The sequence below is a fragment of the Ambystoma mexicanum genome, chromosome 7p, assembly GCF_040938575.1.
Source record: "Ambystoma mexicanum isolate Mex_15411 chromosome 7p, UKY_AmexF1_1, whole genome shotgun sequence".
NCBI lineage: Eukaryota > Metazoa > Chordata > Amphibia > Caudata > Ambystomatidae > Ambystoma > Ambystoma mexicanum.
This window is the reverse complement of record NC_090939.1, coordinates 79,098,242-79,116,212: the sequence shown is the minus strand read 5'-3', so window position 1 is coordinate 79,116,212 and position 17,971 is coordinate 79,098,242. Positions and strand designations below refer to the sequence as shown.

The 17,971-nt window shown below is 45.9% G+C and overlaps 1 protein-coding gene across 4 annotated transcripts in view; it reads right to left on the bottom strand.

Annotated features, from left to right (window-relative positions):
- NDC80 (NDC80 kinetochore complex component) overlaps nucleotides 1-17,971 on the bottom strand; it is a 735,052-nt gene that overhangs the window by 329,007 nt on the left and 388,074 nt on the right. For all 4 annotated transcript variants that reach the window (XM_069635820.1, XM_069635823.1, XM_069635822.1 and 1 more), the window contains one exon: nucleotides 1,558-1,763. In XM_069635820.1, the coding sequence (XP_069491921.1) occupies nucleotides 1,558-1,763 (206 nt within the window). The remainder of the gene's footprint in view (nucleotides 1-1,557; nucleotides 1,764-17,971) is intronic.

Below are 17,971 nucleotides of genomic sequence, written 5' to 3'. Positions count from 1 at the left end.
ATGGCTGACAGAGTGAAAAGAACAGCACTCCATTGACATTCAAATGGTTTAACAGGTTTATTTAGTTATCAGACATTTTAATTCATCTATTTGCATGTAACATACATTGTTATTTAGTACCTCTGGTCATTTCATTTATGCAATCTCAATTCAATGCATAGGGTTCCTTTTGTTATTTTCATTCAATCAATTGTGCATTTTTTTTCATGTTCACGTCAAAGTTATTTTAACACGGTCAGAAAGTTTTACCCTCATTGTATGTTCTTCTGATTTTAGGGGTACATTCCCATCGTCTGGTCAGCTACAGTTCCTTCAATACAGGTTGGGCTTCCAATAAATGAACGTATTCTTAAATGCAAATGGAACCTAATCCCAGATTATTTGAAGCAAATGGGCACACATTCCAGATTAAACCAAATAGGCATGAACCGTTCATTTGGTAGCTGTGTTTCTTGTTGCAGTATTCTCACTAGCAGTTCCGCACTACTGTTTGCCATCTTCTTCAACTCCATTTCCCAGTTAGTCACTTTATCAAATTGGTTTCGAAGCGGCTAATCCCTGGCGGTGCACGTTCATTTTGAATGTGATCTTCCATTGCGTCTGTCACTTTCCTATTATTTCCTTTTTTTATATGCTCTGTGAGCAAGGAGAGGAGCCATATGGTTAGTTAAGTGTCTCATGCATGGGGATAGTTGCTTCCTGAATGTGTGGTGGATGCCTGGTATGGTTATCTATGTTGGATGGGATGCTTGCACTTTACTGAAATAGTGTAATTCTGTATGTTCGGTGGATTGTCTGCCTGTTAATGGTTAAACGGTTGCATCTGTTGTAGGGCTGTATCCTCCTTTTTCACTTTGCTGGAATGTAGATTATTGCTTGTGGTAAGAATGTGGAAAGCTCTCAAGTAGGATGAAAGCAGAGTAAACATGAGTGCTCCAGGAATGTTAGTCGGCGGCAGATGGTAAAGATGGACGATGTAGTTGGTTCCCTTGTAGAGAGCCTCTTGCTTTCACTTACCTGTAATGACATACCTCAATAAAAGACTCCTTGTCCTCACTTCTGGAGAACTAGCTGGATTATGTTCAATCACCTATCATCCGCCAGGCAGGATATCAAACAGAATGCTGGGAACTATGGCTGAAAACCTTAGTGACAGCATTTATTCTGGCACTGTTTCCAAGACTCAACTAGAATGTGTGGTCCCAATTCTCACTGTCAATAGCACAGAGGTTCTTTTAACTCTCCAAAGCCAAGAGAACTAAAACATGTGATCTCAACTAGCACTGAGCCACATGCAACTGTGCAGAAGCAGAGAGCTTGGATAATGCCCAAAAGGTGCCTGCCCATGTTGGCAAACATGGGCTAGGAAACTAGGTCACCTTTTATTACACCAATGGAATGTTTGTAAAAGCATAACTAGAGTTATTTTATGAAGAACTTTGCAGTGGACCCTGATCTGGTCAATTTAATCACAATACTTGCATATCATCATTTGAGTTATGCTGCTTTTATTGCCGTAACCGGCTGAATGGTAAGGAAAGGAAAGGTTGGACTTACATTTTCTCTGATTTTGGCATATCGCAGCTCCTCGTTCCATAAGTGTTTTCGGTCCTCATCTAGTTCCTTTGTATGCTTGTTAATAGTTTGCTGTAGTTCATTTTGTTCATACTTGATTCGCTCAATGTCTGCCACAGAGTATTTCTGGTTGTCTAGGATGTTCTTAAGACGGATATCTTCCATGCTCAACGCTTCATACTCCAGTACTTTGTAAAACAAAAACAAACTACGCTTAGTGAAAGGGTGGCCAAAGGAAAATAGACATGATACTGTGAATGGGCCTACTATGGAAATGAAGTAGGCTACAAAACACATCTCTGAAGTCGTTGTCGACAACTACAATATCATTCATGGACAACAAAAGGTGGAATGCTTGTGTGTGACATCGCAGCAGTGGAAGCTACGATCAGGCACTGCCTCTGGAGTAACCAGAAGAGGATAGGAAGTTCAGAAGCAGACCATCTGAGGTAATCTGTTAGTTCAGAAAGTTATGGTGGGTTTAAAAAGGCTTGAACGTTAAAGTAAGATAGTACGTTCGAGCCAAGTCACACATGCCATAACACCTCCAGTTCCGAGCCACATCAGCAAGGCGACTTGGCTCAAATGGACTATCTTGTTTGGACATTTCAGATGCAAGAGATTTTTTTCCCAGCCTTTTTAAACACACCATAACTTTTCTGGTACATTGTATACATGCCCCAATGCTTCACCCACAGTGCTGTCAGTACTATACTGCAATGATGATTTCTAATACGGGTGAAACCAGGTTTGTAGTTGTCCCGACAGCCTTGCAAAATCCTTTTTGGGTTGCTTAATCCAAGTATAAAGTAGCACTGCCCTCTAAGGAAAGACTTTCCTGGAGAAAAAGGTTTGCATTTGAGCTAATTTGCGTACCCACAATGCCTTGCTGATGTGCTTTGGAACTGGAGGCGAACCTCCAGCGAAGGTTACTAAGTGGGGTTGTGGAATCGGACTTGGCTCAAATTGACTATCATATATTTTTACTAAAGGCGCAAGTTATTCTTCATGATAGACCAACTTTCGCAGCCATTCTCATGCACTCCAGCTCAGCCCACCAACTGACACACACCAAGCATTCATCAACACTATGCTGAGCAGTCAGCCACACACTTGCATCAATCTACCAGCATTCAAAGATGGCCACCAGGACAGCCAGTCACTACACCTCCCTTCTTTAAAACACATCTATAGAAATGTAACCACACATTCAACTCGCTCTTCTACCTACATACACACGAGCAAGTAGTTGGACACAGATCACAACGTTACATCAAGAACTGCAGGAATACACTCAAAGGCATGGGATTATGACATGGAGGGAGCCACAGGTCACCCAAAAACTGTACCAGGATATACAGGAAGTAGAAAAGCAGACCTTGTGCATGCTGACCTAGACAGCCCTATGCCCAAACTACACTAAAAGGACTAGAGTGGAGATCTGAGCCTCCAGTGCAAAGCGAGATTTATCAATGTAGCCTTCACCCATCCCTTGAGGAAAAAGCAAACCAGTGAAACCATCCTCACTAGTAGATAACACTCGTATCAGTAGAATACTCCTACCCAACTGCTCACAATGCACTCGCATTGGACTATGTCCCATAACTATAGCAACCACTTGTTGACCCACACAATGGGAAAACCCCACACAGCATACTCCCCCCTGCCCCCTCATCTACCATGCACATGCATATTAATCTGTCACAATACTCCAGAAGCCACCAGGAGCACAAATGCACATCACCAGACAAGCAGAGTCACTAGACACTCAGATCTCCTATGCACACGAACAGCATGCACCTGCTCAAGCAGGGATGGCACCCGGGCCTTTCAACCTTTTCAGTTACAATGGGCCTAGAGCCAGAGGCGGTCTCCCCTCCACCTCTCCCCAAGCAGCTTCTCCTGTGTTGGAAGTCTAACAGACAGCAAAATATTTATATAATTCAGTAGATTAAATGTACACTTAGCAAACTTCCCTTGGCCGTTCTCGCTAGGCCCTCTTCCAACAGAAAATAGAATCTGGTTTGTACCATGGATGCAGATCTATCACTCTCACACCACATCAACTCTATCTAAATCTTGTTATCTACACCTCTGCATTCTCAGACACATCTTACCTTACTTCTCCTATCCCCACAGTCACAGCTATCATGACCATCGTCCTCTCCCGCCTAGACTACGCTTAACTCCCCATCCTGGGGACCCTGCCCATCAACTCAGAAAGCTCCAATGGGTCCAGAACAATGCTGCTAGGTGCCTCCTAGCACTTGGCCCCAGAGAGCACAACACAGCCGCCCTCCATGTCCTCCTGTGGCTCCCCATCAGCCGATGGTCCACTTTTAAAGCCATGTGCATCACCCACTGTGCCCTGCACAAGCCAGACCCAGAATACCTCTAACACAAGCTCACCCCATACCAACCCAACAGAAACCTGCGATCAAGCACTGCACTCATCCTTGCCATCCCTCCCTTCAAATAAAGAACAGGAGGGTCCCCCTCCTCCGTCCAAGCCCCCACAATCTGAAACACATTTCCCGTTAGAATCCACCGCTTAGAGTGTCACCTTGCCTTCTGGAAGGCCCTCAAGACCTGGCTTTTCCCCGCCGCATCCAGACGATCCCATGCAGCACATCAGGCTATCTAACCCCCAGCCATATAGGCCCTGGCAGCAATGAACCCCTCAGAATGTACTGAGAAACGGTGGGAATATACTCCAGCAGACCACAGGACAGAATCTTCGCCATGTCTACGAAACCAAGAAACCAACCTGGACACACAGGTTTGTATCTTAAGCCAGATCAATGGAAGATATCCGCAGGCACGCCCCCCCGACCCGCACGCATCTGCATTCATACACTTTTTCAAGACACATTGTACAACACCTCTGCCATTAGAATGCAGCTACATCCCATGACAAAAAATTTGGTCTAGCTGGACGCAAGCAGTCTCCTGCACTCGCATCCTCTTCTGACAACCTCACAGCACCCATCCACAAGCCTGCTTTACATAGGTAGCAGGGACTTTGCCACCCCTACCTTCGTATTGGCTAAAATGCACACATGCATTCTAAACTCCTCCGACGAATTACCCATACCTTGGACTTCGGTCCCCCAAGGGCATTCACCTACAGCACTTTGAGGCCATACCAATGGGAAAAGGCGCTATATAAATTACATATTCCATTATATTACACAGACTGCCTTTGCGGGACTGTCAGGCCATCACCTCCCTCATGCCTGCAGTACCAAGCAGTGTTCTCATCTCCTTGTTTAATAGCTTTTCAGTTGCCATTCAGTGTTCAGCTCTCTGCTGGCTACCTGTAATAATCTGCAGCTATTCTCCCCCTCCTTTGCATTTTCTCATCTCTCCCTTATAATCTATACACCACACAGGAGCCTCGTACTGGTTTTCTTAGCTGTTGGCAAGGGGGACCCGAAGCCATTTTGAAAAGGAATCCCACAAGCCCCCACATCTTAAGCCAGCCCTGCACGCACCACACTCGTATATTTAAGAAGCACCAAGGGGAATGTTAGTACCTTCTGGAGTGGTACTTTAACTGAAATGTCCTTCAAATAAATCAAAAGCTAATAAGGATCCTGTATTACACGAACCGCTGGGCTTGGAGTCTAAACCAAACATATAACCAATTACCTGCAAGAACCTACATTTTGCCTTCCACTATAAGAACTCTCCCATGCCCATAACATTACAGCATGTTACGAACCTATACTAAAAGATGCTGCAACAATAGAACACTTCATACACACGAACAAGACAATGGCCTTGCAAATAACAAGAGCTCAGGGGGAAAGCCAACCACTATCCCGAAAGTAATGATGAAGAAAATGCACTGGAGATGCAGGTAAATCCTTTTATAAGGTTACATATTAATTAAGAGCAATGATGTATAGGTCAAACCCATTGGTGACCAGGAAACTGTTCCCAATAACCACTGGAGGAACAGTAGGGGTAGGGAGAAGCCACAGACTCCCATGATATCAAACAATCTGACATAGCACTCACAGAGAAGCACACAGACAGACAGGAACCGGGGAAGCCAGATACCACTGCTAACCTATAAATAAACGGTGAAGACTTAAAACCCAAAGCAAGTATCACAACCTCCAAGCAGGAATGCTAGCAAGCGAGGCCTGTAGCATGCCTATCCATAACCTAAGTGAAATTAAACCTAACAGAAACAGTACATTCACTGTATTTATTTCAGAAATATGTAATCCACAGACTACCGAAGGTAATCCTATTGAAGACACTTGCTTAATTCAATTTGAGCCTTTATGGATTGCCTAGCGTTACTATTGCTCAATATTTACTTCTCCAGTTCCTTGTTGGTTGCAACCAGTTGGCTTGGAGGTACTTACCCTGTTAATTATGAAATTAAAAACATTTGCGCTTCAGAACCAGATGGGGTACCCAATAGTGTTAGGAAATCTGCACCTACCTTATGGCCAGAGATTCTTACGACATTTAACGAGATACTCCTCTAATAGATATTTCCAATTTCTTATTTAGAAGCTCATGTTGTCCTTATTGTTAAAAAGGGAACCCCGTTATCGCCTTCTAATTATCGTCCTATAGCACTGCCGGACACAACCAGTAAGATCTTTGCTTTGCTAATTTAATTGGAACTCAAAAATGGGGTCCAAAGGACCAGAAGAATTGAGAAATTCGAAACTGGTTTCAGAAAAGCTGTTGGCACTCAATAAAAATGTTACATTCTAGCATGCCTGCAAAAACAAAATTGGCATAAGGACACCTATCTTTTTATTGCCAGTACTGATCTGTCAGCAGTGTTTGACTACATCAATCGTTCAGAAGGATTTTTAAACAAAACTGTAGATTATACAGTTGTATATGCTAGTTGAGCAATCTGAATAAGATTGGACCGACATGGGGCCCGGACCAAAAGGTTCTCTACCTTTAGAGGAGTATGGCAAGGTTGCGTTCTCACCCCATGTCTTGTTAATCTTTATATTTGGGATCTGAGCTCAGCTTTTGCAACTGCTCCATTCCTGCCTCAGCTTGGTAAACAACGTATACAGTGGCTTGCTTATGCGGATGACATGGTTTTGCTTGATTAAACTCCAATGGGTCTACATCGTGCTCTTAGTTCTTTACAGGTCATTCTACTGGAAAACACACTTGAAATAAATAATCACAGAGCAAAGATGCTGCATTTTTCTACCCCACGGAAAACACTGAGGTTTGCTAAATCAAACATTCATGTTAACCATACATTTATGTAATTTTCCAAAAAATGATCATAAAACACATTTCTGTCTACACACACATGCATTTTTGATATATATTTATCTTTTATTGTCCCCTCTTCCCCTGCCCCCTAATTTTGCTGTATATTTCGTACGTATGAATTTCGATCTCTCCACCTCCCCCCTCCCTTACCCTAGCCCCTCGTCAACCCCTACCTGGGATTACTGACAGGTGACCATCGCTTCAGCGTCGAGCACACGCGTGGTGGCTGTTGCCGCATCACACAGAGGTTAGCCTTTACGGCCGTACATTAGTCTGGGCTCTCTGACGGTGCGTCCGTGGGCCTGCCCCCAGTTGCTGAGTACAGTGGACTCAACAGTTGTGACTAGTCCTCAGGGGCTGCCAGGTCTACTCATGGACGTATTTACCAAGGAACACGGCCCATTCCATCTCTCTGGACGGTTTTCAGTCAAGAAGTGCACCAGTCAAATTCTTCATGTCATAGATAGCCCTCGCTTTTACCACCCAGTGCTGTTCAGTTGGCAGAGCTGGAGGCTTCCATCCTATTACTATACATGCTTGTGCTGCTAGGAGTAGGAAGTGCACCATGTGCGGGATCCAGCCCCATTCCCAATCTCGTACTTCTATGCCAAAGAGAAACAGGAGTGGCTCCAGCTTACTCTCAATCCTGTCTAGGTCCTTTATCTGCCCCAGGACACCCCCCAACATCCGCAACTTCAGGCAGGCCCACCACCTATGGTAGTAGTCTGCTTTCTGCCCGCATTACCATAGCACATTGGACCAACTCCTGAGAACATCTTGGAGAGGCGGAAAGGATCTAGCTGCCACCTAAATAGCAGTTCAATGCTGTGCAGATCGTATTGGCACACTATTGAAGTCCAGTAAGCGTTAGTGCACAGAGCTTTCCATTGGTGTTCTTCAAACTCCACCCCTAAATCCCTTTCCCAGCTTTTCTTATATGTTTCTACCACCCCTTTGCGCTAATGCGCATTGGTACAGCCTAGATATCAGGCCTCTTGTGGACATTGGAGTGCTAAGTGTGGTCTCAGTGGGTGTTGGGTCTCTTTGGAGCCGATCCTTCCACTTCAGGGACATCAAGACCCCTTTTAGTTGCAGGAATTAAAATCCTGGGAGCGGCCTTATACCCAGGCTTTCTTCCAGGACCTCCAGCTCCACATATTCTGTCCCCTTTATCACCTGTCCTACCGTCTTGAGGACCGCCTTGTACCAGTCCTGGAACCGGAGCGGGTTTTGTATGTCATATCGGGGGTGCCCATATGTGGCTCATCAGGGGGGGGGCATGTTGCGACTTCTGCCATTTCCCTTTTGCCCTCCATAGCTCCCACAATGGGCCAAGAATCATGTGGTTGCAAACTGTGCGCAGAACAGCAGACCATTGGGCCCAAAGCCACTCTACCACCTTCACTGGACAGAGGAGATAATTCTCTATGCTTACCCATTGCTCATCTAAGTCTACCCGCAGATGTGGGACTAGCACCCTTAACTGCGCTGTGGTATACCTGCATTTCTGGTAGCCTTTGGCTGTATCAGAATGTTGTATGCTACTCTTTGCTTATGCCCATCCCACAAGAATCGGTTAACCCTATGCTTCAACTCTAGGAAACGCTCATCCAGTATTGCCATCGGTAGAATTTGTCACAGATAGAGGACTTTAGTATGTAGTGCCATTTTTATTGTGTTGAGTCTCCCTAGTTGGGACAGCATTCGTCGCAACCATGGCTCTATGCCTGAGAATATCTTCTGCAACAGCGGGAGGAAACTTGCTTTGTACAGATCTGCTAGGGTCTTTAATGTTCCGCCTCTCTACTGGGATCCCCCAACTCATCGACGCGAGTAAATTCTCCTCTCTCCCACATGGGAAGAGGGTGGATTTGGCAGTGTTGATCTTAAATCCTGACACCCTTCCATAGTCCGGCAGGACTCTTAGTACAACTCTGGCTGAGCTTGCTTTGTCACTCACATGAAGCACATTGTCGGCATACATGCTGAGCTTGTACACCCTCTCCCACTTTGATACCGTTCGTCACTCCTCAGTTGAATCCTGATCACCTCTATTGAAAGGGCAAATAGTAGAGGGGGGACGGGGGGCAACCTTGCCTGGTGCCTCTCTGCAAGCAGAATGCTCGGGACGTTTTGGCCATTTACTGCCTGCACGGTTGGGTCGACGTAGCACACGGATGCCTTTTTACGCCCTTCCCCTAAGCACAGTTTATCCAGGACTACGAAGAGTAACCCCCATTTGACGACCTCAAATGCTTTTCCCGCATCTAGACTGATCAGCGCGTAATCCCCCTCCCCAGGTCATGTGGTCCATCAGGTTCAGGGTCTAAGGCTTCGCAATTTGCGCCCTCTCGCCCTCAGATAAAACCGAACTGGTCAGGGTGCACAAGATAGGGCATCATCCCTTCCAACCGTGTGGCTAGGATTCGGGTGTACATCTTTTCGTCTAGGTTAAGTAGGGAGAAAGGGCGGTAGGACTGGCACAAGGCCGGGTCTCTGCCTTTCTCAGGTATGAAGAATATTAGCGTCTTGCTGAAGGATGGGGTGCCTCTCCGGTTTCCAATTTATTAATACAGAGTTTGGCCATGTGTTGGAAGAGCACACCTGCAAAGTGTTTGTAGAAGCCTATTGTGTACCCATCCTCACCCGGTGCTTGCCAAGTAGGGAGCCTGCTCAATGCCCCGGCTATTTTTCCTTCGGTGATTCTCTAAACTGTCCATCTCCTCTCTGCTGAGCTTCCCCAATGCTAGGTCTCCGAGGTATTCCTTGGGCCTGCTCTCTTTGTATTAACTCCTGTAGAGCTTCTCGTAATTGCAAGCAAAGCTAGCCACAATCTCAAAGGGTTTTGTTCGGGTCCCCCCCCCCCTTGTCTCTTCACTGCAGTGACCCATCTCTCTGCCCTCTGAGCCCTCATCCTTGCTGCCAGCAGTGTGTCCGCCTTATTCCCCTTCTTATAGATTTTTTTGTTTTAGAAACCTTAATTTACGGAGAGTATCTCCTAGCCCACATGCTTTTAGCGCTGCTCTTTTAAGCTCAAGTTCCTGGAAGTTGTGATTCCATGTAGGCCACCTCTGATTGCATCCTGTCCTCCTGCCCTCTAATTGCTTTCCTGAGAGCTTTCTCTGTAAGTCTCCTCTCCCTCTTTTTTTCTAGCACCCTCCCTCATAAGGCATCCCAACCACGTGGCCTTGCCCACTTCCCAGACTGTTCACTGCCAGCTCCCCCGAGTCATTCATTGTAAAATATTCCCTTATTTCTGATCAGAGTTGCTCCTTTAAGATCTTGTCCCACCACATGGTTTCACTGCATCTCCATTTCACTTGGAGTCTGCCCTTCCAATTCCTGCCACGTCTATGTGTACGTGCACCATGTTGTGGTCTGTCCAAACCACCGGTCTGTGTTCACACACCGTGATCCGCCCACTCTGATCCACATTAATAAGTACATAGTAGATTCTGGGGTAGGTGGAGTGTGGTCTGGAGTAAAAAGTGTACCCTCTCTGACAAAGGTGGGTCTGCCTCCATGTGTCGATGATCCCTTTTGCTTCTATGGCTAGGCCTGAGGCTCCCGGCCCTCTCTGCTCCCTCTATTTTATGTGAGTTTTTCATCAGAACTCTGTCCAGCTCGTCACCCGCCCTGAAATTAAAGTTCACCCCCACCCCTTATAATCGTATGGTCACCATCTAGTGCCAGGACTGCATCCAGGGCCGCTGCATTGAAAGGAGTCAGGCCCTGGTTGGGGGTATAGATCGTAGCCAGCACCACCCGGGTTCCTTCCAGGTCCCCCTGCATCATTAATAGCCGACACTCTAATTTCCTGGTTATCACCATGCCAGATAATTTCAAGTATTTGTGCATCATTATTGCCACACCGCCTCCCTTGGCCTCCCCAGAAGCCATGTGCACCTGTCCCACCCCTGATAGATCTATTCTCTGTATCGTTACTGCGTCTCTTGTATGAACAATACATCCAGCCCTGCTTTTAGAAATTCACCAGTGACCTCTTTGTGGGTGGAGTTGAGGCCCTTAACATTGAGGGTGCCCACGGAGAGAACAGAGCACCCCTGCACCCTCCCCCCTCCACCCCGAGCTGTGTCATCATTCTTCCCTCTCTGGCATTCGACCTTCCATCCCTCTCATACATGCTGACCTGCTGCTTTCCTCCCCTTATGTGGGTGCGGACGCTGAGATAAACCGCTCCTCTATTCCCCGGACACTATTACTCCCTGCTGCCCCTTCCCAACTTATAACCATTAAACAGAACAATGGGTAAACCATTAAGAGTTATTAGATGGCCCATCCTCCGTCCAGGGCCTTCTGGGTCTTGGAGCCCTCCGGTCCATATCAGCGTTCACATGTGGAAACAAACAGTACCAGCAAACTCATGGCTGCAATCGTTCGATACCTGTATCGCTGTCTGCCTGACGCGGGCTTCAGGCGAGCTTTTTCGGTGAGTGGCCATTAAGCCTCATGAATATATGGCCACTCCTGCCTCGTCCAGGGAGCTGCGGAGCAGAGCAGCTTCCAGCTCACTCGTCCTTGTCCACTACCTCCTTGGATGCCTCCGTAGTTCACTACGCCATTGAAGTTAGGTGGTGCATAGCTTGTTTCGCCTCCTACACCGATGTTATCCAGTAGTCTACTGACCACCTGAAATTGCAGCGTAAAGAGGTAGGCCCAACGGTGGTATATCCCCTGTTCTGTAAGCGTTTTGTTAGCGGGCAGCAGTCCCACCTTCCGATTAGAGTCCTGCTTCAGAGGTCTTGAAAGATTTTGATCATAGAGCCTTCAAAGTCAAGGTCTTGATGCACCATTGCTCTGGCCAGTACCTTAAACCGGAGGAATTTTTGCAATGACTGGCCTAGGGAAATTGCTGAATGGCTTTCCTCCCCTGTGGGCCTCTAGTTGCACCTCCTTTCCGCCTTCCAGATTAAACATGAGGTTCACGATTCCCTGTACTGCACACGCCACGACCGCTAGTGTTTCTCTGTCCTTCTCCTTCAGCCAGACTATCCTGATGATGTTCCTTCTCTCGTGGTTTTCGAGATCGCCTAACTTCAGGGCCACCTCCTCTTCCCGAAGTTTCAGACCTGACATGCAGGCGTCTAAGCCCATTTCTACTAGGCACACACTCAGCTGAATGGACTCTACACCCTCCATTTCCCCCTCGATCGTAGTGTGAGGCTGGCATGGCATCACAAGTAAGGACACAGACACAAAGAAGTTTCAACACCTTTATTAAGTTTGACTGGGGCTGGAGACTTCCTAACTGGCCCCAATTCTATAATGGGAGTAGTCTTGACCATCAAAGTAAAGAAAAATTGTTCAAGTCAGTCAAACAAAGGTAAAAGTCTGCCAGAAACCTATACTTGCCCTAACATTTCACAACAACGAAGTGTGGGAAAATGGATGAAAATAAAGAGTATTAAAAGAATGTCAGAATGGCAATGAAAGTGGCTCACCACTTCCTTCCCCAAGTTCAGTTCAATAGGGTTCTTACAAAGTTCCTTCAAGGTGGGTAGTATGTACAATTCAAAGATCTCTCAAATCCATTCGGCTTTAGTCGCCTATTGCAATGTCAGTTCAATATGCATCACAGTTCTCTTCAATGGATTCTTTCGGGCTTACCTCAACCGGCTTCAAACAGCTCCGCTTCTCAGAGCTTCACAGGCTGCCCTTGCCAGTCTTCAAACACTTAATGTCTGAAACACTTTCCAGCTAAACAGCTCCGCTTCTCAGAGCTCGGACAAAACATTCTTCCCCAAACCTTTGTACTCTTCTTTCACAACAGCATAGTATTATCACCCCTATGCGTGACAACCCTGACAATACGGTTGGATTTGTATCATCTGTGCCTCTTGCACTTTGTTTCACAGAACTGGCTCACAGGCACTCTGTTCCTTGTTTCACAAAAATGTCCATTCACTTTCACATTAGCCTTTCGGGATGTCTGCACGCTCTCTTTCTCCTCGTGCCCTTCCTTTCAATGGCTTTCAACACATTTCATAATTATTTACTGTTCTTTTATCTTTCACGAAGCGTTCAACAACGTGCCTTCTCACACGGCACCACTCTGTTTCTTTGTTTCTCATCGGCCCCCTCGCCGGTTAAAAGCTTTCAATTCAATGTCTTTATGCTTCGACGCATAGCCTTGCATTTAACACTAACTTTCACAATCGCACGTTTCACAAACCGGGCTCTCCCTTTCTTTGACCTCACAGGCTGCGATTGCTTTCACGCATCCTTCAGTTTTAAACTCGAGGTCAGGGTCTTGCCCACCGGCCCCTCAAACACTCCCGGGCGGCCTTGGGGCCCAGGCGAGGAAACAAGCAGTTTGCTGGTGCATGGAGGAAAGGGGACCAGTCGGCCCCTCGGCTCCCGTCTCTGAACTCTTCTGGCTTCTTGGCGACACGGCTCCCTCGCAACCCGTTCTTCTGCCTCAGCTCGCAGCATGTCAGCATCTCGGCGTCTGTTCGCCCTGGCCTGGTTCTCGGCAGCTGTCTCTCGGCTCCGCCTCCGTCTCACCATCCAGCTTGTGTTGCTTCTCGGCCCCTGCCTTCCTCCCCGCCTCTTTCCGTGCTCCACCTTTTATAGTTTGAAAAACGGTCCATGAGTTTCAGGTGCGCGCGATTGTGACTGAATGCCTGACCATGCCTGGCCTTATTAGTGGGACAAGGCCAGTAGATGTTACTAATGGTAATCTTCATAGTCTGAGTCTTCCTCGTCTCAGTAGTTGGGCTGATAAGGAAAAGGGGGCGGGGCGGAGGGGAGTTATGGGAGTTGTAGTGTCCCATAAAGGTAGAGGGAATATGGGGGATACCATGTCTCACCTTCCAGTGTCAACTCCGCAGGCCCCAAGGACCCCCTACCCAGATGATCCTCCCTCGCTTGTCCACCCCCAGGGTCGGGATCCAAAAGCGATAGCCCTTCCCTGGCCACCTGAATATGAGATCCTCGGGGAATGAGTTGTGAAACACCTTCAGGTTTTTCACAGTAGCAACTCTCCCCTTCAAATCTGAGCGTGCGGTCTGTATATATCGTTACAGAGTGCCCTGATCTTAGCTGAGATGCCTCCCGCGTCCTGTGGAAAAATTGCCATATATCCACCTCGATTGGGAAGTTCGCCATCCTTTCCGTGGGGGGATGCCCTCTTCTCTCCCGGCTCCCTTTGCTCTTCCAGCCTTGGTTGCCCACAGCTGCTTGCCCTGGGTCTCAGACCGCTCACCCTTGTTCCTAGAGTGCTTCCAGTGAGGGGTCAGCACAGGTCAAGCCCACTGCACGCCTGGCTCACTCCTCACCACCGCCTGATTCTTGGAACACTGGGGGGGGGGGGGGTCTGCACTTGTTTCTCCTCCTGCTCCCTGGGCTTCCCTGGTGGCCTTGAGTGTGGCTAGGCTTTGGTTCCTTTTCTGATTAGGGCTACAGCAGATGGGGCAGCCTGGGCACATCGTTTCCCTGCGCTGCTCTTCTTCACTGGCTCTGGTCTTCCACACCAGCCCAGGGAATCTGCCCAATAGCTTCCTTGTCTCTGGGCCCTGAAGTGATTACTCTGGCTCCTAAGACCCTCCCATTGCTCCTTGTAATCTCCCCGTGGCATGGCAGTGGGTCATCCCTCACCTTCTACTCCTCACTGTGCTTTTGCAATTTGATTCTCCTGCACCTCTACTCTCAGTGCCCTCCACAGCCTGGATGGTCTGTGGGAGCTCCTTTGCTATCTACCCCCCTGGCCCAGCACTCAGTGGGACCCTACCGGTGTCTGTGCATAGTGGGACTTGAGCAGGGTTCACTCAGGTGACGGCGCTGAAGGTCGGGCCGATCGCTGAGCTGCAATGACCCCGGTATGCCCACCGCAGCTCTCTCTGCGCCTCTCTGATTTCACGCTGCCCTTTTCAGCGGCTGTGCATTCAGACATGCACTCGACCTGTCCTCTCCTCTACGGACCACAGAGGTATGCTTTTTTTTTATACAAGCCATGGTTCCGTGGCCGCCTCAGACAGCTGCAGCAGGTTCCTCGATCTTCAATCTGTCTTGTGCCACAGCTGTTGGTCGGGGGCACAGGGTTGTTCAGCTGTGTCATCTCTTAAATTTTTTTATTTGTGTGTTCACATGAACCTTTACAATAAACAATTTTTTAGATGACATTTGGTTTATCAAAAATATATAGACATTATGAATATAAACGTGTTCATAAAAGACAAAACAGAAAATCTTATACAACAATACACATAATAAAAATACATTAAATATTGGTAGCACGTCATCTATACTTCAAATGAATAATTGCCCTTGATAAAGTTTTTCCTTATAACTAAAACACAAACACAAATACTGTGGACCATATTGAACTCAAATTAGTTATTGTAGTATGAATCCCCAGTAAACAAGGTGCCTACTCAATAACATCTAACAGAGCATCCAAATTCATATAAGCGAGGCGGAACACTTGTACATCACTATTGATTACCCGTCATCCTAGGGAACACTGTGGAAGGTGCCCGGGTTATTTAAGCTCTAGATTTAATCCACTTTACTGCGAGGACAAACTCCATTGGTGTGTACAATAATGTACTGACTGTCCCATGCCACTAGAAATTTGTTATTGAATACTATACAATAGACGAGTAAGTGACAAAATCAGGGAGTTGGAACTGCCCCACATACATCGTGTCCACATTAAGTTGCGAGAGTTTGCAGAATCACTGCACCAATGTCTACCAAAAGCCAGTTTTCTTGTGTGTTCCGAGTGGTTACAAAACATTACCAAATGCTTTTAGTGTTTCCATTGCACTTTCGCAGTGCAGAACCGACAACCGCCATCAGAACATACACCTTGTTTTAACATTCAGCTTTTTATGCGAGCATTTGTATAAAACTCATCCAATTTAAATCTAAGGTAACAATTGCATGCTTTATGACATGGAAAACATAAAAGATAAGGCAATTTATGGAGTCTTTTTCACAAGACATGATACGCAAGTCCCTATTTTTACAAATCACTTTGACCCAGTCAAATTCATGGTGCTTTCTTTTTACCAGACCGGGACGCTGCCAGAGATCTATAGGCTTCATCTCAATACATTTGAGCAATTCTGCCATTTTACCATCAAACCGCACAATTGATGCTGGACACGACTTAACATCTGCAACAAATCTTATTGTGAGTTTGGTGGAGGAATCAACATTTTGGAATAGCTGGTTAGAAGCCGCCAAAATAATTTCGAGGCTGAAGAATTGAGTCCAAGTTCATGAATAATGATCACATTAGGTATAGATTTGGAGAGATGCAGTACAATTTTCCAAATTTGTCCTCGAATGGCATTTAAGATATTACCAATATCCATTAAACATAGATCAAGGCCAAAAAGTAGAATTGCTTCAACCTTTAGTGTATAAAATTCCAAAATTGTCTTGAAGGAAAAGTTACAATATTTTTGCATGATTACCCTCATTTGAGAAATTAAGGGTTTTGCCTTTAGTTCAAGGGTACGCTTCCACATGGCAAGAGAATTAACATCTGACAAGTTTTAACCGGGGCACCTTAAAGACAATACACGCTCAATTTCCATACTTCCCATAAGCCATTTGAAACGTCGAATTGTTTTACCATTCGAGAAGAACATTATTTTTGATTTGCTGGGGTTTATCTCCAAGTTATACCTTTTAGCATAAGCAGGAAAAAGGGTTAATTTATTTTGGAGTCCATCTGGTGTACGATCGCAAAAGATGACGTCATCAGCGAAAGCAAACCGGTTAATCCGTAAACCCCCTAATCTAACAGCAAAATGTTCCGGACTTTTCCAGAGTTGATCTAAGTCGCATAACTATAAATTGAACAAAATCGATGCTAGGTTGCATCCCTGTTTTACTCCTACTTCTGTAGGAATAGGGTCTGTAAGCAAACCATCTTGATCTAATCGTACTCTGTAGTTAGTCTCGGTATGTAGCATCCCTATAAATCCTATATGAAGGGGAATACCAAAGGAAGCCATTTTATTACACAAGTGTACACTTATGACTGTCGAACGCAGGGGACATATCAAGTGACGTCATTAATATGGGACCCCCCCTGCGATTGTTAAGATGTTTCTAGTAGATTGTGCTAGTAGGGTGGCATTTAGGGAGGTGCCCATAGATTTACGAAATCCAACTTGGAAACATGACAAGGTATGATGTGACGATATAAATCTTTCGAGTTCATTTAAGATAAGAATCCAAAAACCTTAGCCGACATGTCCATAAGCACAATAGGCCTAACATTTTTGGGATCGGATATGGGGCCTTTCTTGTGAATAGGAATGATAATAGCAGACAGCCCTGAAGTAGGCATCATTTCAGCTGAAAAAAAATATTCAAACGTTTTTGTCCGAATGTTTACCCAAAAACAGGGGTCGTCTTTCAAAACACATGCAGGTATCCCATTCTGCCCAGTAGCTTTTGAGTTTGCCAATAGCCCAAATTACTGCCAATAGCCCAAATTACATCCTCTCGAGACCACGGACACTGAGGCAATATAATATTAGCAAAGTGATGGGAGAGAAGGTAAATTATATTTCTCCTTCATAAATTCAGTCCAAACCTCTGCTGAGATAGACGAAGAAAAGCTACACATGACCGTTTGTCGGATTTGTCATTATTGCCAAGGCATTTCTATAGTTCTGCCTGCAGAGAAGGTGGATCATGTTCTAGTTGTCCTCTGGATTTTGCTCAAAATGAATTTGTTTGCGCTCCCATTTGAATTTTTGCAAAATGTGTTTCTTGGATGCTAAATACGATAAATGTGAACACTTCAAAGCTTTGATGTTTCGCAAGTCCTTCTTCACACGTTTCACGGCAACTATTTTAGTGCTTTATTTGTTAGTGTGAAATTGTTTAGAAACAGTGCTTTGTTTAATAGCTAAACTACATAGATGGTTTGGATCATATTCATATTACAGATTTCTATCATGTGCAAGGACAGACCTTTTGCAGGATCCACATTCTCTTCTAGCAGATCACGGCTAACCAAGGCAGCTAATGGTCTACAAAGTTTTGTATTCCATTGAATTGAGAGTGCATGCCTTCCCATCTCTATTAGTGCTAAAGATGTTACCCGTTGATGGTGTTCTACCAGAATTAGTATCCCGAC